Source organism: Abramis brama (assembly GCF_963993115.1).
Source record: "Abramis brama genome assembly, chromosome: 9".
Taxonomy (NCBI): domain Eukaryota; kingdom Metazoa; phylum Chordata; class Actinopteri; order Cypriniformes; family Leuciscidae; genus Abramis; species Abramis brama.
In genome coordinates, this window is record NC_139971.1 from 4,687,003 (window position 1) to 4,714,916 (window position 27,914).

Sequence of the window (27,914 nt, forward strand, 5' to 3'; positions counted from 1 at the left end):
ATAACGGCGGATTTGCCAGACGCACGCCAGGAGCGGTTCACAGCCGAGGAGACCGACGTTCTCGTCAGGGCCGTAAAACACAGAGAAGTGACATTGTATGGGGATGGAGAAACCCACCCAAATTAGCTTCAGTTAAACAGGCGTATGATAGTTTGGGTAAATGTGTAAGCTAGATTTATGTCTATTTTTTCACATCTTCATGGACAATTATTTCCCTCATGTCATAATATTTTTCCTTGTAATTATGTATGGTTTGCAAAAATGTGAACTGCTGCTTCTGTGTAGATGAGAGAAGCAAAGTGTATGTGCGTTGTGCACACGCTACATTATGGCCAAGCATGCGCCCTTAAAATAGCATCTAAATAATGCGCCACTGACTTTAGACTAGGTTTTTCCTGGTCTGTGGCGGAATTGTTTTCTAAACCTGCAAAATAGCATCAGGGAACGTTTGCGCCGGAACACGCCTCCTCTTCTCACTGAACCGCCCCTGGGAGCGCAAGTTCATTCCCTAGTTTACCGACGTGCGTCTGTGGAGGGAAAAGTCCGCTGTGCGTCGGGCGCAAAATAGGAATGAAACATGCGTCGGTGTACAAAGTCAATTGCGCTGGGTGCAAGATAGGGCCCATAAAGTCATAATTACGACTAATGAAGTAAATTTGCAAGATATAAAGTCATAATTACAAAAAAGTCATGATACAATCAAGAAATATCATAATGTCATTGCAATTTAAAGTCACATTACAAAATATGAAGTCAAAAGTATGAAATGTAAATTAGCAATTGCGAAATATAAAGTTGCTATTTGATTTCCCTCTAAGCAAGAGCTGATGTCATCAATAGTTTTGGTCCAATTTTCAGGAGAAAGCAAATTTTAAATATGTCTATATACTAAAAGTTTATTTTAATAGTCTTTATATGTTTATCATTTAGCTGTAAACTAGCATATCGATTGCCTTGAAACTAACCGATATGAACCTACAGACATTTAAATTGAGTGAAACAACACTCAGGATCATCTAGACTGAGCTGGACTGTGTTGAGTTATAAATAGAGCGGTAGTGATGTCACGCCTGTACACAAACACCCCCTGAAAAGTCTCTTTAAGTTTCTATTTTGGTTCACGCGGGTGTGAATTTGTCTTATTCCCATGACATTTCACCTTTGAAACTGCTCATTTAGCCATCTATCTTTGTATCTCTCTATTTGTGGAAAGGCCAAATGATGAATACGTGTAATTATGCAGTGAAGGGAAATGTCAGACTAACAGACTTTAGCAGCTGTCACATGACAGGCCCTCGGCCAACCCTCAGTCTGTGAACACACACTTTGTGTGAGGGGGCGTTTGCAAATAAAGCTCTGCATAGCCACTCTTTTGCTCTCCGTAATATAATAATAATATTCTTCTCCTTCTCTTTCAGAAAAGCCAGAGCTGGTACAACGTAAGTCACACTTCCTATTAATTGTGTGTGTGCGTTTGTGCATGCGTGTGTGTGTGTGTGTAATACTTGTACTATTGATTGTGTGTCCACCTACTTTGAAATATAAACAGCCATAAATGTTACTATACAGTGCGTTCTTTGTGTTACAGTAACATGACATTATTTGGGCAAGGGAACAGGATAATTTAATTACTTTTATTTTATTTATTAAAAATTATTGTTTTATAATAGGGATTTTTTTTTTTTTTTTTTAGAGAATTACTTTCAAATTGACTTTGCGTGTGTCAGATATGAAGATTGACGTGATCAAACAAGAATTATGGTGTTGTTTTAATAATGATTTACAGATCTGTTGCTCTTTCCTCTGTCATTCAGCGGTTCAGCTGCAAATATTATCGGACTCACGCTCTTGTTATCAATTTCCTCATTATTCACATCTATGTGTCAACGTGACTGATTACAACCATCCGCCTCTTCAAGTTTTGGGTCAACATTGTTGTGTATCACACATAGTGTGTCAGAAATTCATAGCAACATACCTTAGTATTTACATGGTACTATGAGGTACTTTTGCCTAAAGGAACAATTATAGCACTTATTTTACAGTCCATACTATGTACTTATTATAGCAATTACAATAACTTTGAATACTTTTTATTTTATATCATTAATTATCATTATAGTACGGAGCCCCACACATGACATGTGGGAAAAACATGCATATCGTTCCCACGACTTATTAATACGTCATCACGTTTTACTAATTCGTTCCCTTTTAAATTGTGTGCATGATATCTTTTTTTTTTCTTGGTTAACTAAATCGTGGCCATGTTGTTTTAATTCATTCCCTTGTCTAAAGCACAACGAGAGAACAAATTAGTACAACGTGGCCACGATTTACTAAATCAAGGGAACAAATTATTATATTGTGTGTATGATTTACTGAAAACGAGGGAACGAATTAGGAAATCATAGCCATGATTTACTAAAACGAGAGGACGAATCCTTAATTCGTGGCCAGTATATAAAAAATAAAAATGATCCCGGGCTCTGCATAATACAAATATCAATTTTTTTATTTTTTTTTAGACCATTAGCCACAAGAGAGCGGAGTTGTATCATAATCCTTCAATCACTTTTCATTCCACAATATCTTCCTTTTTTCTTCAATCCTTTATCTTTGCTTTCTTTTTCTGTCTGTGGTTCTTTTCGTCTGCTCCTCTCTTCTCTCTCTCTTTCGTTGACTTTTTCTCTTCAGCATGAGAGACAGCACATTCTCAGAGTAAGCATGATTTTACACTCCACTTCCTGTTTCCTGTCACACCGAGGACTGAACTGAGTCTGCAAGGCTTCTCTAACAGTGGCTTTGGCATGCGTGTGCTCCTCTAATGACCTAATCATAGCATCTTCCTTTATGAACTTTATTAAACCAAAGGCTAAAACACACAACGCACGGCATTAATACCCTCTTGTGAAAAAGAAGTACACTTCACCACACTTTTAAAAAGTTGTATACGGTTAAAATTATAATTAAATACTTAACATGTAACACATCAAAAGAAGTGTACTTCATTAAAGCACGACAAAAGATTATTAAACCATAATGATTTAAAATGTACTTTAAAGTATCACATTTAATTTGACATTAATACAAAGCACACTTTTAAAAAGTGCACTTAAGTGTGTTAAGAAGCAGCAATCATGTAAGTGTACTCTCTTTAAGTGTATTTAAATGGCCTTTTATTTCATTAATATTAAAATATCTGCAAGCACAGTCTTTTAAAAATAAGCTTTTAAGTGTTAAAGTACGCTACAAGCGCAGATTCAATACAATTAAGCGAACTTCTTTTTCACAAGTACCTGCATGGTGGCAGCGTTAGAGATTCGCAATAAATAGACTGTGCATCTCTCTGATTGGCTCTGGTTCTCAGCGGCGTGATGTGATTGGTTGATAACACTGCACATGCATGGATGTGAGCTGTTTGATGCATACTAAATGCACACTGGGCAGTTCAGCAGCAGGATCTCATGCAGTGGCATTGACGTCTTATTTAAAGAGTGTTGTACATTTTTGATGCATTGTCTGTGGAGTGTATATGTGCGTCTGTGTGTTCATATGGGCAGTGATGATCTCCCATGGCCCTGAGAGCTCTGTGATTACATCTCAACCGTTTCCATGTGAGTTCTGAGCCCCACTGACCACCAAAGTGAATGCTGACCACTGCACTGTTGTATTGCAGATTATGTTTGGTTTATAAGAGACAGCTCAATGCCATCTGACACTGTACAGAAGCAAAGGTTGTATGTAGTTTATTTTAAGGCGGCAGTTTCATGACACATTTGTTCTCGCTACTTTCAAGGTAGAATTGGGAAAGTCATAAACAGGGAGTGTGAATTGAAAGAGGTTGTGTAACATTATCCCAGAGCAGACGCGTCACACAAAGGCCTTTTCATTGTATGGCTGTGATCATCACACATGTTTGCGCTGCATCTAAATGATTCAAAGAGATTTCCTGCAGAGATCAACTCGATTCCTTCAGTATAGTTTTTATGTAACATGTTTGGACAGTTTGAATATAGGTTGAAAACATTTTACTATATACATTATACTGTGCAATGTATTGTTTTAACGTATAAGACTTCACCAACCTTGAATTGACTTCCTTCGGTTCTATCCTTAAAGGGATAGTTCACCCGAAAAACATCTATTATTTACACATATCCATGTTGTTCCAAATCTGTATTACATTCTTTCTTCTGTGGAACATATAAGAAGATATTTTGAGAATTGTCTCAAGTGTTTTTTTGGGGTTTTTTCTGTATTCAGTGTAAGTCAATGGTCACCAACATTCTTTAAAATGTTCATTTTTGTCTGATCAATCAAACTTTAAGGTTTGAACTCCCGCAATGGAAGTCTTGGTTGGGGAATCTCATATGTATGCTAAAACAATAAATCGTACATGAGACAAATAGTAAACATGATAAAGAGTTTTAGGGCCAGGTTTTCTAAACAGGGCAAATTAGCAAAGGGCAAAGAGAGCTCAATCCCAAAAAAGTGCCGATGGGAGTGGAAAGTTCTGTGGGTGATCTACTGACGACATGCAAATTAAAGAATACAGACGCAGCCGGATCATTTCCATAATGACCAATGCAATCTACCAAGAGCAGCGCAAATTACCATCTGGTTTAAGACATGCTTTTTGGGGGGCATTAAATAATGGCGCAAATACCTAACTAGCGCAAACATAATAAATCACCTTGCATGATTCATTTAAATACTCTCCTCCCATAAATTTTGCGCCTGAAATGGAAATCCTACAAATGCTAATAATAAGGTCAGCCGTAAAAATAACCCTGTCCGCGCCTTTTCAGCGCGTCTCTTGGGTAAATGCTGGCAGTAGCTTTATAACGCCAAAAAAGGGTTTGTGCTGGCCTAAGCTGTTAGTAAATCTGGCCCATAATTGTACATTTTAAGGAACATTTCAAAAGTTCAATATTTCAAAGTTACTCAGGGTACGTAGAGTACTTTCACCGGAAACTCAAATAAATGCGTGTGAACTGAAGTTGTGTTTACATGAGGCGGTAACCATAGAAAACAGTTATTATTATTAATTACTGTAGTTACTAACAAAACATCTGTACTGGTATTGTATATGGCTTTATTATAAATATAGATCACACATACTGTATATAACATTACTACTTTAGTGTGTTTTAAAGGGATAGTTCACCAAAAATTAGTTCACCACATTTTTTTCCCCCATACAATGAAACTCAATGGTCACCAAAATGTACTTTAAACACTCTTTAAAGTATCTTCCACAGAAGAAAGTAAGTCTGGTGAAACGTGTAGGTGAGTAAATGATGACATAATTTTCATTTTTGGGTGAGCTATCCCCTTTAAAATTGATATTTGCACATAAAAGACCATTTGAGTTGCGAAAGACTAACCATAACAGATCGCACCCTGAAAGTTTGCACACTAGACTTGGTCTCACGTGCCAAGGACACGTAAGAAAACAAACTGATCCCCTGATGACATTATTGGAGTCGTCACACCCAGTCTCGGTACCAGCCACCGGCGGCTCTCATTATTTACTCTTTCAGTTAATATATAACCAACTTTACATGCTCATCGCCAGGAGTAAACACACTCACACACATCCAGCTCTACATAAATCAGATGTTGTGCTCCAAAGTATCTTCTGAGGCTTCTGCTCTGGATCTCCACCGGAGTGTTATTGGATATCTGCTTCTCCATTGGCAGAAACTATCCATTCGCCTTTATGGTTATTAATGTATAACTGCTGAGGAGAGAATACTTTTGGGACGGAGATTAAAGTTGTCGCTCACACACGCAGAATTCCATGACTGCTGCAGATCATGTGTCAGTCTTTGTTCTTGGTTATCTTTAGGTTTCTGACAGCACAAATGAGAAGGCACGAGTGAGTAGAGGTTGGGGTTGAGAGATGGAGGAGTGAACTGTACATTAGAACACATAAATGATAAAAAAAGGACATGATAACCCAAGGAATTGGCACAGAGAGTTTCCAGATGGTCTTTATTTGTCGCCGTGGTCTTTTTTAAACCTGTAGAAGACCATTTGAAGTCTAGCAACAACTGGTGAATGCAAAAAACAATCACAAACTCTGAGGACTAATGGACTGAACTCCAAGAAGAACATTCTCTGAGAGCCAACAACCAATTTTCAATGGAGATATTAGTAGCCAATGCATACTGAGGTAACGATTAATGATCGCTTGCGGAAGTAACTTGATGTTCCTCCTTTATCAACCCTTTAGTCACAGCGTTTACAGCTCAAAAAAGGATGAAGAATCAAGACGGACATGATTACAGGCGCTTTCCCAGCAGCAAACTGGAACGAACGGCAGCATAATAAAGCATCTGTCTGCCAGGGTTACTAAAGGCCACTTGCGTGTGAGTGTTTTTGCGAGCCACAATTGAATCATGTGGCGTTAGTCAGAAGAGCCAGACACTTACACACACCCTGATAGAGGACGTTACACCCTGATGAACATCTGCGATAGCGTAGACAAACCTTGGAGGAGCGACTGAATCTGGGATACTTATTTACAGACCCATCCGAATCCTAAATATTATCAGGATCTTGTCATTGATGAACTGATCGATCCGTTGGTTGCGGTACGAGAGAGGAACAGAAACATGGATTCATCACTGGACTCTCAGGAGGACTGGGAGACACTAATGGAGCTGGAGGAGGCTTTGGCGGGATGGTTAGTTCAGGGTTCAGACTGGGAGCTGGACCGGCACTGGGGCCCGAGGGACGACCCGTACCAGGATGAGGAAATACCGGCCGTGAGTCTCCATAAAGATTCAACAAAAGACTAGTTTACGGTCCGCTGTTGATAGTAATAGGGCAGTGTGCAACATGAAAGTTATTTAAATATATAATAAAAACGATTGTGTACTGTATATATACAGTGTATACTGACATTAACGCTTGGGACAAGTGGATTTTTTTTGAAGGGGCAAGTGAAAGAGAATCTCCGACCGCAGACGTAGTCTGAGTAAAACTTCAGACGAAATAAAATTAGGAAAGCATCGAAACGCGAGAATGATTCTAATTTTATTACATTCCGTGTAAAACGGCAACTGAGAAATCAAAACAAATGAGCGTAACAGTATAAACAACTCACAGAAGAAACAAACTGTGGTAAAGATTCAAAAAGTTCATTTTTTTATTTATTTATAACACATGATATAGTTATGCAACATAACTCGACCAAGGGAGCTATTTTGCTGAATATTATAACGACTGCAGATGTTACATTGATTTTATAGTTCAATAAACAAGTAGTTAATATTATCACTTATATTTTAGACACAATATTAACTTTTTTTTTTTTTTTTTTACCAAAAATAGTTTGAAAATAGTTCGAAACAAAGATCACAGCAGAACTATTGCGCATTCTCAAAGCAACAACGCTGTTTTGTTACTCGATGAAACATTAAACTTATAACATAACATTATTTATTGCAGTTTAAATTATTTAATTTGATTGGTAACAGCCCTATAGTGTATTATTTTTTATTATAATTGAATTTATTGATCAAATATAAGAATTTGACATGAAAGATGACGCATACATTTGATAAGGGTTTTTTTTTTTTTTTTTTTAAAGCCTTTATAAACACCCTGGGGTAAATATAAGAAATCTGCAGATTTAAGTATGTAAAAGCTGAAAGAACACTGATGAGATTATTACTTCATAATAAATTTTATTTACACCACCAAAAATCTTTTTTTTTTCTTTTTCCAGACATGTAAATTTTTTACTCTGACAAGTGAAGGACCGATTGATCGAGCCCTGTACAATATTGTACATACATAAATTAATTTTTTATTCTTATACGATAAACAAATATTTATATAATATTAATGATTATAATAAAAAACAATAATACAAATATTTAATATATTTTAATTAATTACTCTTTAACTTGGTGTAAGGTAGAAAAACATTGAATTAAAATGTTAGCACTTAAGTGTCAGTTCTCTCTATATGTTAATATACATTTAGGAATATATATATATATATATATATATATATATATATATATATATATATATATATATACTTGTTTACTTATTGTAATATAGAGAAAATACAATTTAAAAATAATTATTAAATGTTAACAGTGTCAGTACTGTCTATATATTTAATGTTAATTTCATATTTTTGAAATAGAATTCAGCAAATAAATGTATATAATATATACTGTACATCCTTCCATTCATTAATTCCCCAAACCACTTATTCCTATATAATAATAATATATAAATATAGTTGCCTTAATTTCTGTTTAATTCTAAAGGTATTTTTGATATTTTAAAGGTATTTCTCATAAGATTGTTGTTGTTTTTTCTCCCGTGCCAATAGAGCATCACATTCAATATTGCGTGTAAGGATCACCATTTTACACGGTTGATTTCAAGACTCTATCAAAATCTAAAGTGATTGTCTTGTCTTTTCTTAGAGCATTTGTCTATCTTTGCTCTGCTGTTAATGATGCACGGTGTGCTTCGGCTCATTAACAGAGTGAAGATTGTGAATGAGAAGCCGTGTGAAGTCGTCGTTTACTCGTGTCTTCTGTCGCGCCACAGTGGGAATGAACTCATTGTGGTTCACCTCACGCTGCTGCATGGCAAAACTAAACCAGCATTTGACTGATGATCAGCTGTGTGAAAGAGCAGAACGGCTGTTTCTTACTGAGAGTGTGTGTGTGTGTGTGTGTGTGTGTGTGTGTTCCTCATCTACTGCTTTATCTGTGTTGTAGGTCCTCAGTCCCACATATAAGCAGCGTAATGAAGACTTCAGGAAGCTCTTCAAGCAGTTGCCGGACACAGAGCGTCTCATTGTGGGTAAGAGTGTGATCATTAACAAATGAAATCAAATTAGCATTTGGACATAGTATTCATGATAAGAAAGAGATAAAGTAAATAACTGTGAACAACATTTTAAAAGTTTTGGTCACCTTATTGATTTTTGTATTATACGCTGGAAAAAGCGATTTAATTTAATTTAATTTATTTAAATGCATTTCATATTGATCTGATCGAAAATCATGGTTTCCACTTGAAACCTGTTGTGTTCAGTTTGTCTAAAAGCAAATAAAACTCCACATAGAAAAAAATTAATAGAAACAATTTTGTTTAAATAATATCTTCTCTTGACATCAGTGTCGATGTGCCGAACACACACTGGCTGGCTTTATGATTTTTGTTTTTTTAGTACATACAGAAAATAAAATGCATATTTTTAAAAGACATCACGAACATTAAGGTCTTTTGAAGTTGTTTTTATTTTATAGTAAGTAAACTAAATGAAATATTGACTAACTAAATATTATTATTTTTATCTTAAGTGAAAATTCTACTTTCTTTAATATTAAAGCTAATAGTTTTGTTTGTGGTGAAATTAAGTTGTATGACGGCGTGTGTGTGTGTGTGCGTTTGCGTGCGTGTAAATATATACTTCACATTGACAATCTTTGCGTAATACATGCATTTAGCTTATGTTTAAAGAAAACATATTTATTAAGTCTATATAATAAATAATATTTTTACTTTGTATTAATGTATTTGTCTTTGGGACAATAAATATTTTTGATTAACAAACCATAAGTTTGAACCAAACCATAAATATAATTTGAGAAAAACTAATCAATTTGGCTGTAACAAATTAGAGTTGGTCCAAAGTATAATTTTATAATTTTTTTCAGTGTATGTAAATATATTTTCATTAAAATGTTTTATTAAAATTATTAAATTTTAGATAAAAATTCCATTTGACTTTAAAGAGTGTCAATGTATAATTAATAATAAATTAAATTGAACTATAATTAACTATTAAATGTATAATCAATAATTAATTTATAATGCTTTATAATTTTTAAATGCTTTACAGTTTAAAGGTTCTTAATTTATTTGATTATTTTCTTTTATTTGGAATTTGATGGATACAAAACTGAAATATAAGGGGAAAATATATTGAATTGAATGATTTGACATGATTTGTTGACCTTGTCCTCTCATTGTCAGACTACTCCTGCGCTCTCCAGCGGGACATTCTCCTGCAGGGCCGCCTCTACCTCTCCGAAAACTGGATCTGTTTTTATAGCAACATCTTTCGCTGGGAGACACTGGTATGATATACTTTAAAGTTCCCCTATTATGCTTTTTTTGGATATTACCATTCCTGTAGTGTGTTATATAGCTTTTTGTGATTGTAAAAGGTCTGCAAAGTTTCTCAGATCAAAGTAAATGATAAATGCAGTTATTGTCTCCCAAAAGAAAGAAGCGATTCTGAACGAGTCCACGTCTTACTTCCTGCATTTCGGTTTGTAACAAGTTTGCATAATGCCCAGCCTATGGTCTTCATCGGCTGCTCGTGAACAGCGTCTACTTTGACCCTCAAACACTGTAGTTGTCTCTGAGACTGGAAGAGTTTGGTCTGTGTCGTCGACATGTTGAGAAGACACTCTTGTCTGTGCTGTGAAAGCAAATCCATTTTGCGTGCACTTCCAATTAATGAGGACTCGCACTCGCATTGATACTGTAAAACCAACGCCAATGTTACTGTTCGTATCACTGTGTATCAAGAGCTGTGGAAGATCAGATATGGTAATGGGCGTTTGGTTTCTGACCAATCACAACACACTAGGCCATTTGACCAATCAGAGCAGAGAAGGCTCTCAGAAAGGAGGGGTTTAGAGAGACTGAATCCTTTTATCAAACCATTTCAGACACTGTGACAAAAGAGCTGATGCTGCAGTGTATATTATGAGAAAATTCAAGTGTTTTTGACCTTGGATGCATGAAAACCTATTGTAGGAGACCTCTAAAACAAATTTAAAGACCTTTAATATAGCACAATACGGGCACTTTTACTAAAACTTTTGGAGCTACAGCCTGAGAGATCGGGGAAGAGTCATGCTGTGTTTTATTGTTCTGTTGCATGTGTGAACAGCTTACAGTACGGCTGAAGGACATCTGCTCCATGACGAAAGAGAAAACAGCGCGTCTGATTCCCAATGCCATCCAGGTGTGCACGGACACCGAGAAGGTGAGAGACACACAACCGCACTCGGATACGACTGCACACATTAACACATTCAGTTAAGTTGTTCTCCATCTTCCCTTCAGCACTTTTTCACATCGTTTGGTGCGAGAGACAGGACTTACATGATGATGTTCAGACTTTGGCAGAACGCACTGCTGGACAAGGTGAGAATATAAACACACGGTAATGTTGTTAATACTGATACTGAAATAAAAAAATAAAAAAAGTCCAATCAGTGGTTTAAGACATGGCAACAAAGTAATGACTTCTCTCAACTCAATCATTCTATGTTTACTGTACACCCGCAAACCCCGTGCCTCGGTGGGGGTTTAGTGAGATTATATAATGTCTCAGAAATATCTGTGCCAGAATAAGTAGAAACCGGGGGCTGATCATTTTTGCCCCATTTCAAATCTAAAAAAAGTTTGTTCAAGCAATTTCAATCCAGTTTCTGTCCTTATCATAGTGTTGAGAGTGCATTAGTTAAGATCTCTAATGACTTGCTGTTAGCTGCTGACTCGGGACTTTTATCCTTACTTATTCTGCTCGATTTGAGTGCAGCATTTGATATTATCTCGCACAGCATTGTGTTTGACAGACAGTCTATTGGAATCATTGGTACCCCACTGGTAGCCACTTTACGGGTCGTACTCAATTTGTACAGCTGAGGCAGTTTAGATCAGAGCCTTCGTACGTCAATACGGGTGTTCTGCAGGGCTCAGTTTTGGGTCCTCTCTTATTTATTGTTTATCTTTTACCCCTTGGTAATATTTTTAGGAAATTTGGTATTCGATTCCATTGCAACTTTACCTATCCTCCAAACCTACCTCTACTTTTCCTCCATCTGTCCTCTCAGATTGTTTAGCTGAGATTAAAGAGTGGTTTACATCAAGTCGTCTTAAACTTAGTAGCTGTAAAACAGAAATTCTTCCTGTCGGCTCAAAAACCAATCTGGCACTCAATAATCTTGCCCCTTCATACGGATCTGACCTTCTTCATAATCATATTTACACTCCTAGTCATACTCTTCTGCACTCACTCTTGTTCTCCATCGAACTCGTACAGCTTCTATGGGGTCCCGAGCCTTTAGTCATGCAGCTCCTTATTTTTGGAACTTAGTGCCACTGGATGTGCGAAACATTGAAAGTCTTCATGTTTTTTAAATCTCACCTTAAGACCCATCTTTTTAGGCAGGCTTTTATGTGATTACTTTTATGTTTTTATCCAGTCTGTCCAGACTGTAATGTTGATTATCTGTTTAATGTTGATCGTTTTATTGTGTTTGTAAGGTGTCCTTGAGTGTCATGTAAGGCAACTATAAATAAAATGTATAATAATAATAATAATAATGTTAATCCACTTAACACCGCTCAAAATGTGTTTTTATTAAGCACAAGTTTTGCACGCTTGCGAATCCTTTAATTATAACCAACAACATGTAAATGTGATGTAAATAAGAGATTCATTGTGTAGCGTAGCCAGCTTTTTATTATTATTATAATGGGATAGTTTGCAAGAGAGCACAGAGAGTGGAATTTTGCAGTGCAGTGAGTTTGCGCTGAACTGAATTGTTTGACAGCTTCAGTAATTATTAGAAGAGCGCACTTTGCTTTTTCATGCTGCCAAGTACACACTGCAAAATTTCTGGATTGACAACATACGATTTATTATATCTGAACTCATAATGACGGCTGTCTCTGTGTTCAGCCACTCTGCCCTAAAGAGCTCTGGCACTTTGTACATCAGTGCTACGGCAATGAGCTGGGACTCACTAGCGACGATGAAGACTACGTGCCGCCTGATGATGATTTCAACACAATGGGGTGAGTTAAACGTGCGTGCTTTGTTGTGCTTCTTGTCAACGTTTAGTCAACTATTAAGGGGCATCCCTCATGCTTTCACAACTTGCACCCCACATATTCAAATTTGGTGTTTTAACAGACATGAATGTTGGACAAATATAGCACATAGGTAGCCACATGCCTTCTTTGTGTGCTTCTTTATGCATGTTCAGATACTGTGAGGAGATCCCAGCCGAGGAGAACGAGGTCAGTAATGATAACTCATCCAAGAGCAGCAGTGAGAACAAACAAGACAACAGTTCACCTCTGACACACAAGAGATCCATCACCCAATCCACCATCACCTCGACCACACCTCCCAGCAGCACTGATACACCACTGTCTGTGAGTATAGCAGCTCCAGCTCACTGCACAGATGCCGTGTTAAGACACTACGGTTAAAGTGTGCCCTCTGCTGGTTTCAGTTTGACATTGCAGCTGAGGAGTACACGGACTGCCTTGCTGATGGAGATCTGCTGACACTCCCTCTGCTGGCGGAGGAGAGGAACAGCGAACCGTCGAGTCCTCTGGGCCCCGTGCCTTCACCTTCACTCGACTTCAACGACAACGAGGATATACCCACTGATCTCAGTGATTCCTCAGAGACGCATGATGAAGGTTGGAAAAAATGTTTCTTACATTCCTCCCTGTTCTAGCTTGAACGATGTGTGAAACTATATTGCTAGCACTTCTTGAGTTACTGCCTCCTTAAGATGAATCGCTTGATCTGTTCCTCTTTTGTAAGTCACTTTGAGTGAAAGTGTTAATAAATAAGTAATATATAAATAAGTGAATAAATTAAAATGTAAGGTTTGTCATCTCACGGACACACAGTTATTGCGACATACAGTCAATAGCTGAAATCAGAAATACCAGGGCCTGCTACTATTTGATTAGAAACTGATTGTTTCTAATCAAATAATCTGTTATTAGTATTTTGTTGGCTCTCTCTGGTTTTTGCATGACATAAACTTTGTATGACAGTCATAAATGATACCTGCACAATTTGGCATGTTTCATCAAATAATTGACTTCAAGCAATGTGCTTACAACTACACAGTGTGCTTACAAAATCTTTAAAAATATATTTATAATATTTGAATAGAGGGTGAATATGTTATATATATACAATAAAGCTCTTTTTCAAATAATGGACAAATGGATATGCTATATATTATATTGTATGTAAAAATGTTTAAAATATAAACATTACAATATAAAATGCACTCTTTCACATTTTCAAATTAAATATCAAAATGTTTCCACAGTTTGGAAGCAACATAAAAATGTTGGAAATTTTTATTCATTTTATCATTTAATTAATACATGTAGATACATATTCAGAAGTCATAAATACATATTCTGTCTTACTCTGGAAATGTCATTTGAATTGCGAACAGAGACTCTACACATAATTTGATGGCAATACTTGAGCAGTGCAGTACAGTTCATCTTTATGTGTTTGTGTTCAGGAGATGAGGTGCAAGCGTTCCACGAGGATCTGAATGGCCGTCACTACATTAACGAGGTGTATAAATTCAGTGTTGATAAGCTGTACGGCATCCTCTTCACGGAGTCCCAGTTCATGACAGACTTTATGGACCAAAGGAGATTCACAGGTCAGAACCCTCGTAAACATCTCATCTCACTGAACTGATAGATGATCCAGAATAAACTCTGATAGAGCGATCAAGACCATGAGGAGGTTTATTCATCAATAAAGTCCGGCTCACTGTATATTATCCTGATTATTACTTGGCTTACCAAATAATTAAATATTTGAGTTTGAGATGAAATTATTTTATTTAATTAATTATTTATTTCCTGTTTCAATACTTATCTACACGTCTAGAATAATTCTGATCAGTGTTATATTAGTATCATTGAGACACTATTATAGTTTTTGTCAGTGGTGAGGCCAGTGAGTGGACCTCAATGCCTACTCTCAAATTACATCATTTTACAAAAGGCCTGCATGGGATAAAAAATAATTTGACAATTATGATTAGTTAAATGCCATTTATTGTCAGCCAGTTTCATGAAATCAACAAAAATCCATTTATGAATAAAAATAAGCAATGAAAACAGGTTTGGGATTTTCTCAGTCAAACCACTGACTGCTGCTTTTAGTGGGAAAAGCTGGTCTAGGATCAATCTTTTCCATAATAATAGCATATTGGTGTTTCAGAAAGTGATCCAGAAGGACCTTCTATCTCTTCTCTAGTGCAGCTCAACCAGGGAATCACCAGGGATCATTTAAATGAGTGACATTATGACACCAAATCTGGAAGAAGTGCACTGTTGTCAAAAACAGTGCGTTTGTTGCAGTTCTTAATAGGCCTGTCACGATAACAAATTTTGCTGGACGATAAATTGTCCAAGAAATTATTGCGATAAACGATAATATTGTCGTTCGAGACCATTTTCATCTAATATAATGATAATGGCATAATAATGCAGGTACACCTTTTCAAAGATCTATAAACTTTTATTTCTTAAGAATATTAAACATTGAAAACGGAAAAACATTTTAAATATCCACAAAAAATTAACAAAACAACCAAAAACAATAAAAGCAATGGACTCTCAGTGTCTGTTAACAAAAAAATTCACTTAAATACCAAAAACAATAAATAAAATGGATGTAAACAAAATTGCACTTCAAAAAATATTAAACATTAGGCTCAGACATAAATAGTGATACATTCCATAACAGGCAAAACTGCCGGTCAGGACCTTTGTAAACAAATAAAAAAAAGCCTCAACAGGATACCACAGCATTTTGCACTGTGCTCCTGTTATTTTGTCGACTAAACGCCCGAGTGATTGTGTAATTTACTGTCGGGAAGACGGAGACGCACTTTATTGCGTGTATATGCTACGCACTGAAAATACTAGGTTAGGATTAGGGGTGAGGAGTGCGTGCGTATTACACGCCATAAAGTGCGTATCATATCATATGCACGCAAAAACAATTTTTGGCGTATAAATGGCACGAGAAATAACATTCGTGGTATAGATACTCATTTTCATGAGATCGAGCTCGCTGTCGCGTTTGGCTTTGAAACCAATTCCATCTTTTTCTTTTTTTTTTCCTCCAACTCACAACTAGCGTCTTTTGTCTCCCCCGGCACCAGCAGTCACCGCAAGCAGTCCCGCCGGCGCTTTCCCATACAAAGACCATGTGACTGACAAGCGCCGCCTCCCCAAAAAGACCATGCAACTGACAAGAGAGTTCACTAAGGAACTGAGAGTGGTCATCCAGTCTCTTTGGTAGAGAGAGAGAGAGAGAGAGACGAGGAAAACAAACAAGCATGCAAATGGAATTATCGCGGCTGGAAAAATTATCGAGCTCATTTTTTTTTATCGTGCGATTAATTGATTTATTGACTATCGCGACAGGCCTAGTTCTTAAAGTGTTTTCTGTTAAAGAGAATATCTCCCCTTGGAGTGAACTTTGAGATATTTTTATGCTCAAAAAGCAACATTACACACTAACTAAAGTTGAAAAAGCATAATAGCGAAATAATTTTTTTTTATTAGTTTTTTTATATATATTTTAGGTAACTAAAATAACCCTGCTTCTGAAATGCTTGTATTGGTTCTACGTTAAATGTTCACACATCCATTCATAGATGTGGTGTATCACCCTTGGAAGAAGGAGGATACGGGAAATCAGACGAGAGATATCATGTACACAATCTCCCTGACCAACCCACTGGCTCCTAAAACAGCCACCGTCACTGAGACTCAGGTGAGACGTTCATCTGGACCGCACTTCTCCTCGGTTCTGTCTTTGGATTGTTTGTTTTAGCAATTTGTGTGTTTTGTTGAATATGTTTGAAATGCAACTTGTCTCTGAATTAGACCCTGTATAAGGCCAGCCAGGAGAGTGAGTGCTACATCATTGATGCGGAAGTCATCACTCATGACGTGCCGTACCATGACTACTTTTACACCCTAAACCGCTACATGCTAACACGTGTGGCCAAGAACAAGTGTCGGCTGAGGTACGGATGAACAGGATGGTGGTTTTATGGCCAAAGTCAAACAGAGAGAAGCAGGAAGTTACCTTCGCTATTACCTTCGGCTCGGAGATTTAGGATGCCAGTGTTTAAAAAAAAGAAAAGAAGGATCCTTCTTGCCACAGGCAGTAAACTTGTGTAAAGAGCTAATAAAATATTTAGTCTTAGATCAATATTTCGTGTCTAATTTTTTACTTGTGGCAAGTAGTCGTTTAATAAGCGGGATAATGTACATCCAGCCAGTTGTTATCTCAGAATAAACCCCTTCAGGCTGATGAAAGACCTGATCAAGTCCTGATCACCCTGTCTGGGTTTATTCTGAGATAACAACCAGCTGGATGTACATTATCCATTACTTAATGCACAGCTAGCCGTAGATTATCCCACTTATACCACGGTCTTTTGACAGCATTTACAACTTAAAGCTGTTATTGTTGTTTGCGGCGCAATATTTGACCGGAAGGGTTATTTTCATCAGTTACGGCTCGTTAGATCTAACATTCTGTCCGCTTTGAATCAGACACAGAGATAGAGAAGTGCGTAAGATTAAGTCAAGTCATTTATTTATATAGCGCTTTTTACAATACAGATTGTTTCAAAGCAGCTTTACAGAGATAACAGGAAAATAATGCAACAAAGTTTGTTTTCAGAAGAAAATAGTGTCACAGTCCAGCTTAAGTAAGTTCAGTGATGTTTCATTTTTGTTGTAAAACAGTTATTAATTTAGTTTTTATTATTATTATTGTTGAATATTAAAATAAATTTCAATTTAATGTCCCCAACTTTATTTACATTGTTTATTTTCTGTATGAATGCATGTTGAAACTTACTGAAACAAAATTTTCTCCATGGGGATTATAAAATCACTACTACAGGTGTGTGTTGACAATAATGTGCTTTATCTGTCTTCAGGGTTTCTACAGAACTGAGGTACAGGAAGCAGCCGTGGGGGCTGGTGAAGGGCTTCATTGAGAAGAACTTCTGGAGTGGGCTAGATGAGAACTTTAAAAGCCTTGGTAAGACTCGATTTCACCCATTATGAACCACCTACAGCCATAATGAGCTCCGCTTACAACTGTCTTTAGCCCTAACCACAACCTTCTTGAGCTCCACCTACAACAATAGAACTTCACACGCAACAATACCAAGTCCCATACACAATATTTAGCTCAACCCATTACAAACTTGAGCTCCTTCTACAGCATTTCTTATTATTATCGATGTTAAAACAGCTGTGCTGCTTCATATATTTGTGGAAATGTTTAAAAGAACAGTATTTATTTGAAATAAAAATCTTTCCTAACATTATAAATATGGTCACGTTTGATCATTTTAATGTGTCCTTGCTTAATAAAAGTATTAATTTCTTTTAAAAGAATAAACAATATCAAGCCCCAATGCACAACATTGAGCTCCACCCACAATATAGAGTCTCACCCTCAACAAAATTGAGCTCCAGCTATGACAAAATTAAACTTTGCCCACAACATCAAGTCCAATCCACTACAATATCAAGCCACAAGCACAATTGTAAGCACCACCCACAGCAATATTGAGCACCACCCACAACAACATTAAGCTCCACCCTCAACAACATTGAGCTCCACCCACAGCAACATTTAGCTCCACCCACAGCAATATTGAGCACCACCCTCAACAACATTGAGCACCACCCACAACAAAGTTAAGCTCCACCCTCAACAACATTGAGCACCACCCACAACAAAGTTAAGCTCCACCCTCAACAACATTGAGCTCCACCCACAGCAACATTTAGCTCCACCCACAGCAATATTGAGGGCCACCCACAGCAACATTTAGCTCCACCCACAGCAATATTGAGCACCACCCACAACAAAATTAAGCTCCACCCACAACAAAGTTAAGCTCCACCCTCAACAACATTGAGCACCACCCACAACAAAGTTAAGCTCCACCCTCAACAACATTGAGCACCACCCACAGCAACATTTAGCTCCACCCTCAACAACATTGAGCGCCACCCACAGCAACATTTAGCTCCACCCACAGCAACATTTAGCTCCACCCACAGCAATATTGAGCACCACCCACAACAAAATTAAGCTCCACCCATAACAAAATTGAACTCCACCCACAACAATATCAAGTCCTACTTTTTAATGGTGGTTTATCACGACTAAAAATAAATAATTAATACCAAAATAAATCAGTACCAGTAAATAAGTGCTGTTGATTTGTCAGAGCTGGAGTTAGCAAAGATGGAGGACGCTGTAATGGAAAGCCACAGACTGTCTCCTAAAGCAGTGAAGAACTCCACCCTGAGGCGGAGAAAAAGGGGTCTCGCTCACCTCCGCACAGCCCATCTAGATGAGACTCTCAGCCCTGTTACCACACCAACAGATGAGGAGGTCATCCACCGCATCAAACACGTGGCAGGTGAGCTCATGCACGTCCAAATATTCACAAACACTACATATTTTAGGTTTAAATTATATGACATTTGCATTTGCATGTGCTCCGCCCACAGGTTCCACTCAGACAAGACACATTCCTGAGCACACGCCAGGGGCCGGGATTTTCAGCAACCTCTCGAAACCATTACTCATCATCAGCTTTGTGTAAGTAGTGCTAATTTTGCTTATACTAGTACTGACATGAGTTTATTCATTTTTATGTTTGTTTTTATAAATCTGACTTGGTGAAACTTGTTTCTTTTCTTATTTTTTGGTTTTGCCTCTTGTGGTTGGCCTTAGGATCTGTATAAGGTACATTCCCTTACTGTTGTCAAATATTTATCCATTCTATTAAAAAAATCACATACTGTCATTCTAGTCCATTTTCTTGGTTCCCCTCTATCAGTTTTATGCTGCGCTCAATTCAACGCAACAAGTCAGAATTTAGAATTTAGAACATAGAAAGAAATGGACAATTTAACAACATTACCATTTTGTTTCTGTGGACAATAGTAGGAATATCTCACGTTTGACTTTGAATTGAATGCAGCAAAAATGTATTGCCGTATGTGGCACGTTTCATAGACTTCCTCGACTTCCCCCACTCTACCATCACAAGACCAGCGTTTGTCTTTTTTTTTCCTCACTGAGTGTGTCCATGGTCTTCTTGAAGGAGTGCTCAGTTGTTTGTTGTCTGTCTGCAGTCTGGTGCTACTGGTGTTTCTGAATCTGATGCTGTTCTATAAACTCTGGATGCTGGAGTATTCTGCACAGAGCCTCACCAGCTGGCAGGGCTTACGTCTACATGAGAGGTACAACACACACACACACACACACACACACCAAAACTGCTTCACTCTGATTGAGCTTTGTATCAGCAAAGTCATTATTTTTCAATTAGCAATTTTCTACACTACAATTCAAAAGTTTAGAGTCAGTAATTATTTTTAATGTTTTTGAAAGTGTGTTGTGATTACGAAATTATTTGATAAAAATACAGTAATACTGTCAAATATTAATACAATTTAAACTAACTGTTTTCTATTTGAATATATTTTAACATGTAATTTATTCCTGACTGATGCAAAGCTGAATTTTACTCCAGTCTTCAGTGTCACATGATCCTTCAGAAATCATTATAATATTCTGATTTGCTGTTCAAGAATAATTTCTTATTGTTATCAATGTTGAAAACAGTTTTTGCTGCTTCATATTTTTGTGGATAGATTTTTTTTCCAAGGTTCTTTGATGAATAGAAAGTTCTAAAGAACAGCATTTATTTTAAATAAGAATCTGTTGTAACATGATAAATGTCTTTACTGTCACTCAATTAAATTCAACAATGCTTAATAATAGCAGCCAGTCATGTATTTACATATTTATGTAATGTTTATGTATTAAGTGGTATTGATGTGAGACGGTAAACGCTGTGGGATGCAAGACAATTTTTGGAAAAAATTCCAACAAAAAAGTGAAACTGAACTGAATTTAATTCATTGCTTTAAAAAAATCACACTGGCCCCAAAATTGTGAATGGTAGTGCATGTTCAACACAACTGTTCAACAAAAAAAATTGTCATAATGTTCTTTAGTTTAATGTAGAGTGCAGACGTTGTGCGTCAAGTTCAAGTGTTACTCTTTTGGCGCAAGTCGACTTGCGTACGGCCGTCTGCCGGAAGCTAGTTATTTTAGTCGATAAAGTTTTAAATATGGATATTTTTCTTACACGAAAACAATCGCTTCACTTCAGAAGAAATTTTTTAATATAACTCAGATTCTGAAAGAAGAATGTCATATACACCTAGGATGGCTTCAGAGTGAGTAAATCATGGGCTAATTTTCATTTTTGGGTGAACTATCCCTTTAAACTCACTCAACAGACCCATGAAGATCACTGAGTTGTGGGGCCCTATCTTGCACCCAGCGTAATTGACTTTGTACACCGACGCATGTCTCATTCCTATTTTGCGCCCGACGCACAGTGGGCTTTTCCCTCCACAGACGCACGTCGGTAAACTAGGGAGTGAACTTGCGCTCCCGGGGGCGGTTCAGCTAAAAGAGGAGGCGTGTTCCGGCGCAAACGTTCCCTGGTGCTATTTTGCAGTTTCAGAAAACAATTCCGCCACAGACCAGGAGAAACCTAGTCTAAAGTCAGTGCGCATGTTATTCAGATGCTATTTTGAGGGCACATGCTTGGCCATAATGTAGCGTGTGCACAACGCGCATACACTTTGCTTCTCTCATCTACACACAGACGCAGCAGTTTTCATTTTTGCAAATCATAGGCTACATTATTACAAGGAACAATATTAACACACGAGGGAAATCATTGTTGTGTCCATGAAGATGTGAAAAAATAGGCATAAATCTAGCTTACACATTTACCCACATTATTATACGCCTGTTTAACCCTCTGGAGTCTGAGGGGTTTTCTGGGCCCTGGAGGTGTTCTGACATGCTCTGACATTTGTTGTTTTTTCAGTTATTTATAAACATGTTAATGGCAAAGGTGTAAATTCACTCTATAAAGCACAAACAGGGCTACCATCATATCTGATCAACATGCTTGTAAATCTTTGTGTTTTTAAGAGAATAATGTTTATGCGTGGTTATTTGAAAAAATAAAAATGAAAGTTGCTGAAATAAGACCACAAAACATATAGTAAATATGTGTCCACAAGACTTTTGACTAATGGATGTTGTCGCCTAGAGTTGATCAAAATGATGTGAAAATCATCCTGCCTAATCGTTCTCATAAAACAATACATTGATTTAAACGTTGTAAAACAGTTTTTTTGTCAGAAGAGGTTTATGCATGGGAGTGGTAATGGCCTATAAATATTAATGAGATTCAGACCAGGGGTGTGACATAGACACCCCCCCAATGACTAATGGCCCATCGCAGCCTGAACAAAGAAGTAGAGGAGGTTTTTTTTTTCAATCTGTTTTATTGTAATTCCTCTATGTGGAGGAACATAATGTTCTAAATTTGCTCTAAGCAAATCAAATGTGAGCAAAATAAAAAAATAATCAGTCTGTTATAAACAAAGCAATTGTGAGCGATAAACAAAAGTAATTTGTACAATCCGACCCCCCAAACATGAAAAGAGCTGAAAGAAGTTAAAGAGAAAACAAATAACGCACACTATAACCTTATAAACAATAATATGTTATAAATTATATGCGATTTTTAATACTGTAGGGCAGTAGCCTATTCCCGGAAGCAACCTCCGAGTGGCCCAGCCCATGGTCCTGTGTCGTCAAAAACGCATACGTAAATTCGAAATAGTGCGCGCAGAAGCACATGCGCAAAACCGTTTTGTAAAATGATATATGAATTATTTTTATTTTATCATATGTCATTTTCAAAAAAAGGACATTTTACAAACCTACGTTTTGCGCATGTGCTCCTGCACGCACTTTTTCAGTCAGAACACAGCAATCAGAGGAGGACGCGCTGAAAACTGTAATGCTGTTCTCTTCCTTCATAACTCGTACTGAGAAGGTTTGAGTTGCAGAGGAATTTGTGACTGTTTCACCTGTTCAACCACATTAAAGTTTCGTAATTAGTAAGTCCGTGCTTTTTCTCTTTTTGTTCTTATGTGCTGAAGGGCCGCTGTGCCTTGGTGAAACGGTGTTTGTACGTGAAGAGCTCTTTTCCAAAATGCCATAAACCTAAAAAGCTGCCTCAAAGATCCAGCAAAAATAATGATTATGAATATGTAAAATATTGCAATAAGACATTTTAATTGTTTATTAACTTCTGGCAAAGATGAAGTTGACGATAGGCTATTGACTCGCGATCTTCAGCAGTAGGCTAGTGAACGCACCGGAGAAATGCACATTTATTAGGCTACATAGTTTTTTGTTTTGGATGGTTTTGTTTAGAACCAGCTTTCTGTAAATATATTTCACATTTTTTAGACCTGTGAGGCGAGTAGGCTATGGTCTGGTTCATGATGATCTCCAGTTCAAGCACCTTATGTTGTGATTGCTAGCCTATATTTACTTTTTATGTATTAAATCCAGGAAATTTGTTAATGAAAATAATATTAAAATTAAGATACAATTAATACAAAACGAAATTCGTTTTAAAGAAAGGATTTGTGCTTTCTGTTTTGAGGTCTCTGTGAAAGTTTGAAAGTCTTTTAGTGCTGCTTTCAGAGCGCTCGCGTCCATAATGGAGAACTGTCACGTAATATTGTTTTTTCCTCATAAATGCGAACACGTGTCAACTAATGCAAGTAAATTTTAAAAGACTTACTCACCCGAAATATTATCCACGGCTGGATCAAGTCGCTCAACGTTCGTCGCTCAAAATACAAACGTTCGTCGTCAGAGTCCTGCTCTTCTTCTGAGGAAAATTTGAACTCGTGTCATCTTCCAACAGCGCAGGAAAGTGAATGAATGAAACTTGCTGGTTTGAAGGCATTTCAGGGGGCGTTTACCTTATTTTTCATAGATCACCTCAGCACATTATCTTATGAATAGCGCGCTCTGCGAGTGGGTGTGAACTCATTACAGATAATTAGATGAGACGGGAGAAACTGTACTTCTCTTTAGTTTCATACAGATTACATTGCAGGAGAATATTTGTTTTGAATGTGAATTGTTTTATTTAAAAGTAGAAATTTAAAGCTTTCTTTAGACGCATGTTTCATGGTTGTGTGATAAGTATTAGCTGAGTTTCAGTTCATTTTCCAGACTTGTTTCAGAAAGATTTTTGCGGAGACAGAGTGAGCTGAAAGCGCACCCTGTTTATTTTATTTATTTAAAAATAAAAACAAGATTTTGATGTTAATGTGAGTGTACACAAAAAAAGAAGACCCTCTATAGTTTATAATCATGTATTTATTTTATTTATATGACCACAAATTACGGATTTTTTTAAGTTTATGTTGCTGCTATGTGAAAAAAATCCAGCAAAACGCGCCGCGCGTTTGTCGACCTCAGAGGGTTAACCGAAGCTAATTTGGGTGGGTTTCTCCATCCCCAATGTCACTTCTCTGTGTTTTACGGCCCTGACGAGAACGTCGGTCTCCTCGGCTGTGAACCGCTCCTGGCGTGATCGGCAAATCCGCCGTTATAATAGCAATCCGCCATGGAACAAGCGCGCCTGCTCTTAAAGGGAATGTGAGATGTCGCTCTGATTGGTTTATTTCACGTTACGCCCAAACCACACCTATGAGTAATGAAGCTACCTCAGACCAACCCATTTTAGATTTGCGTCGGGTGCAAGAGTCATTTATCCCGTCGGTATAATAGCAACAGCGCCCGAGACCCGCCCACAAAGTTACTTGCGTTTCGCGCTTGATACTTGTGTTTCAGATCGTTAAAATAGGGCCCGTGGTGTTTTTGTCACCGTGTGTGTGTATCTTGTGTTTTAGCAGTAAACTGCCGCAGACACAGATGGAATGGGCACAGCTCCTGGAGTCCCAGCAGAGGTATCATGATGCTGAGCTGCAGAAATGGAGAGAGATCATCAAATCTTCAGTACTGTTATTGGATCAGGTAATATGTCTGCATACACGCTGAAGTGATTTTATTGAACGTGATTATTATAATAGTATGCATACGTGTCTCCACACAGATGAAGGATTCCTTACTGAACCTACAGAAAGGTGTGGGACTGCGAGATTACAACTCGGACTCGGACGAGAAGAGGAGTCGATATCACTGACAGTCACCCTCCAGGCCACCAGGGAGCGCTGTGCAATGTAGAGCCACGTATAAGAGCAAAAGGCAAAAAACAAAGGGCCCATCTGTGCGTGTCTGACTATGCATACCAACCAAAAGAGACACTTGATAGAGACCAGAAGAAGAAGAGATGGACCAGACGCTGCCATCGGGCGATCCAAGTGGATCCAAGTCAACCCACGGGAAGTGGGGCCGTATCTGTCCCGTGGAATTGTGGGACGGTTACGGTCCGAGCGGACCCATCACTGTTCCAGCTTTCTTTCAGGTTCTCTTTCTGAGGATGTTACTGTACACTCCTGTCAGAGGAACGGAATGGACATGAGGAAGGGTGTCAGGAAAATGAAGAGCATGCTTTTTATTTTTAGCCCTCCTTTCTTTTGAAGTGTTTTTATTGGTTCATTGGTACCAAGAATGAGGAAAATGATCTTTTTAGCTTGATTTTGACCAGTAACGCCACAGCTGCCCTGTCCCTTTTCCATTAGTGAGAGCTGTGATGAACGAGATCACTGAGCATTATGAAATCTAGTTCACTCGTACTATAATATCAGGGCTGGTTTCCTTGATAATCCTGTGCTGGAAGGTTTCATTCACTGCTTAGTTTCTGCAAAAAAGGGCCATTTGTGCTAAAAACGGAGACCTTCCATTTCTGTGAAGCGTTAACCATTATGCTAATGTGTATTTGCACCAGAGAAAGACTGTGAAAAGGGACACCGCAGACGGGAAGATGGATAAAACGTTGTTAGTTTTTGATTACTAAACTGTGATATCTCCTGATTTATTTGAAGATGTAGGAAAAAATATATGAATATGTTTGAAATATATACTTTATTCAAGATTTAATATATATTTCAATATATGTAGAGGTCATTGCAGATATTTATTGTTCACTTATGTACATAGGACACTTATCAAAGCTCTAGACGGAAAGCGTTTATAATTATTAAACCGTGTTTTCTTCAGCAACACGCACAAGCACGTTTGAGACGTGTATCGTGATTCGATCGGTGTCTATTTTGGTGAATGTAAGTGTGTTTGTGTGACGTTTGAAATCATTCCACTTCCTCCCGGCACATGAAGCCAGACTGCCTTGTTCTTGCCCAGCAGCTCAATCCACTGGGCGTCTGTTTACACATCCGCCCGGCTTCAGAAAGCCCCAAACCACCATATTCCCTGCTGTGAGGTGAGAGTCTGGACCAGGAAGCTCTGCGGGAAACGACACTAGACTCAGTTTTTAATTTAGCCCGCCGTAGCCCATATTTTGTCATTCTAAATCAGTCAAATAAAAGAAAAGTTATGGGGAGGTAGTTATGATATTTTTATAGAGCACAAGTGCTCTGGCCTAAACCAAATATAGTATTTATAGATGGTAGAATTTATTTATATACAATATGAAATGCAACAATTCCCTTTTTATGCAGACAAAAATTTTAATTCTCATGTGAGACGGCATGTAGAGATGTGGCACTTTACGTCAAGGCGTTGTGGGACAGAAAGCCTGATATACAGTAAATATATGTTTGCTGGCACATTGCCGGTGGGACATATGATAATATTTCAGCTACATGGTATTGTATTGATGAATGAATGTAAGATCTGGTTTTGTTTTCCCAGAAAAGCATTAGCAGTAATGTCATGTGAATCATGTTCTCCACAGTCCAGCGCTTTGGAATCTGATCGAGTGTTTGCTGTGCATCTTTAGTGTTGCTCTGTGCAGTGTTTGAAGCCGGCGTCTTATTCCAGAGCGTACGTTTGTTGCAGTTTGAGATCATTACAGTTTGGACAGTTTCTCCTTCTGGTTTATTCACTGTTAAAATCTTCTCTCAGTTATGAATCTTAAGAGCTTTTATTTTGGCATTAGAGTGCATCTGTATAGGTTGTTGGGTGTGTGTTCTGATTTCTCTTTTTTTTTTACTATGCGTTTTTAGAGAAAAGATGAATCGTTTGTTTGCTCATGATTTTGGAACTGAGTGAAAATCAAATGAATGACTGTCACAATCATGTTCACTGTACTGTATGTGTAAGTGTGTGTGAATGCCTAATATGTGACATTCTTTATGAAGCACCCGTTCACTTCTGCTAAAAGCTCCAAGAGTAAACTCCATTACTGACTCCACCAGAGCAAAAACATGACGATTAACTTTCAGCCTGATCTCTTTGCTCGTATGCAGCGACTTCTCATGATGTATCTGACCAAAGATTTGAGTTCGCATTTTGCAACTGAAAAATGTGTTGTCACTATTAGAGACTGAAATTACATTGAGCATTTGTGATGAAGTATTTAGGCTAAAGAAAGATTGTCCTAAATTATATTTAGAATTTTCATATCATACTCGGTGCATTAGACCCGTTCCACTGATGTCATTTCCACTGTACCGTTGCTGTAGTTTCTTGAATGACATGACAACTGTGTCCAGGCAACAAACTGTCTTACAAATCAACTGTTTTATTTTCATGAAAGTGTTCTGATTGATTTCTGTAGATGTCCATCTATGGCATCCCATAACTTAACTGCTGTAGCAATGACTTGCTGTATTTTTATTTTATTTTCCTTTTCTTTTTAGATCTATTTTTATCTCTAGACCAGGCTGGTTTGTACATGTTTCCATACGCACTGTATGTATATGACAATACGTGCAGTGTTCACTGATATAGGAAGCAGAACTGTGCTGTGCACAGTTTTCCATTCTTCCAACAACTTTTGTCTAATAGAAGCTCTGATTCAGTGGCTCTCTGATCTATGTGAAGTAGACAGAGTGCAAATAATAATAATAAAACAACACTGGGAAAATACCTTGCGAGTTTTATTCTGAATGCCCCTTTTCCCCTTGAAGTTTCTAGAATGCTTCACTTTAGATGCCCCGCAGAAATTGTA

At 37.6% G+C, this 27,914-nt stretch overlaps 1 protein-coding gene across 8 annotated transcripts in view; it reads left to right on the plus strand.

Annotated features, from left to right (window-relative positions):
- Positions 1–27,832, plus strand: part of gramd1bb (GRAM domain containing 1Bb) — a 101,486-nt gene extending 73,654 nt beyond the window's left edge. For 5 of the 8 annotated variants that reach the window (XM_084123830.1, XM_084123831.1, XM_084123835.1 and 2 more), the window contains 18 exons: positions 1,419–1,439; positions 2,698–2,721; positions 8,760–8,844; positions 10,024–10,127; positions 10,952–11,047; positions 11,128–11,208; positions 12,752–12,867; positions 13,059–13,230; positions 13,311–13,503; positions 14,358–14,504; positions 16,521–16,639; positions 16,753–16,895; positions 17,823–17,926; positions 19,134–19,328; positions 19,420–19,510; positions 20,050–20,157; positions 24,733–24,856; positions 24,936–27,832. In XM_084123830.1, the coding sequence (XP_083979956.1) occupies positions 1,419–1,439; positions 2,698–2,721; positions 8,760–8,844; positions 10,024–10,127; positions 10,952–11,047; positions 11,128–11,208; positions 12,752–12,867; positions 13,059–13,230; positions 13,311–13,503; positions 14,358–14,504; positions 16,521–16,639; positions 16,753–16,895; positions 17,823–17,926; positions 19,134–19,328; positions 19,420–19,510; positions 20,050–20,157; positions 24,733–24,856; positions 24,936–25,025 (2,013 nt within the window). In that variant the 3' untranslated portion in view covers positions 25,026–27,832. The remainder of the gene's footprint in view (positions 1–1,418; positions 1,440–2,697; positions 2,722–8,759; positions 8,845–10,023; positions 10,128–10,951; positions 11,048–11,127; positions 11,209–12,751; positions 12,868–13,058; positions 13,231–13,310; positions 13,504–14,357; positions 14,505–16,520; positions 16,640–16,752; positions 16,896–17,822; positions 17,927–19,133; positions 19,329–19,419; positions 19,511–20,049; positions 20,158–24,732; positions 24,857–24,935) is intronic. The other 3 variants (XM_084123836.1, XM_084123837.1, XM_084123832.1) reach the window with 3 other exon arrangements.
- Positions 27,833–27,914: the final 82 nt, after the last annotated feature.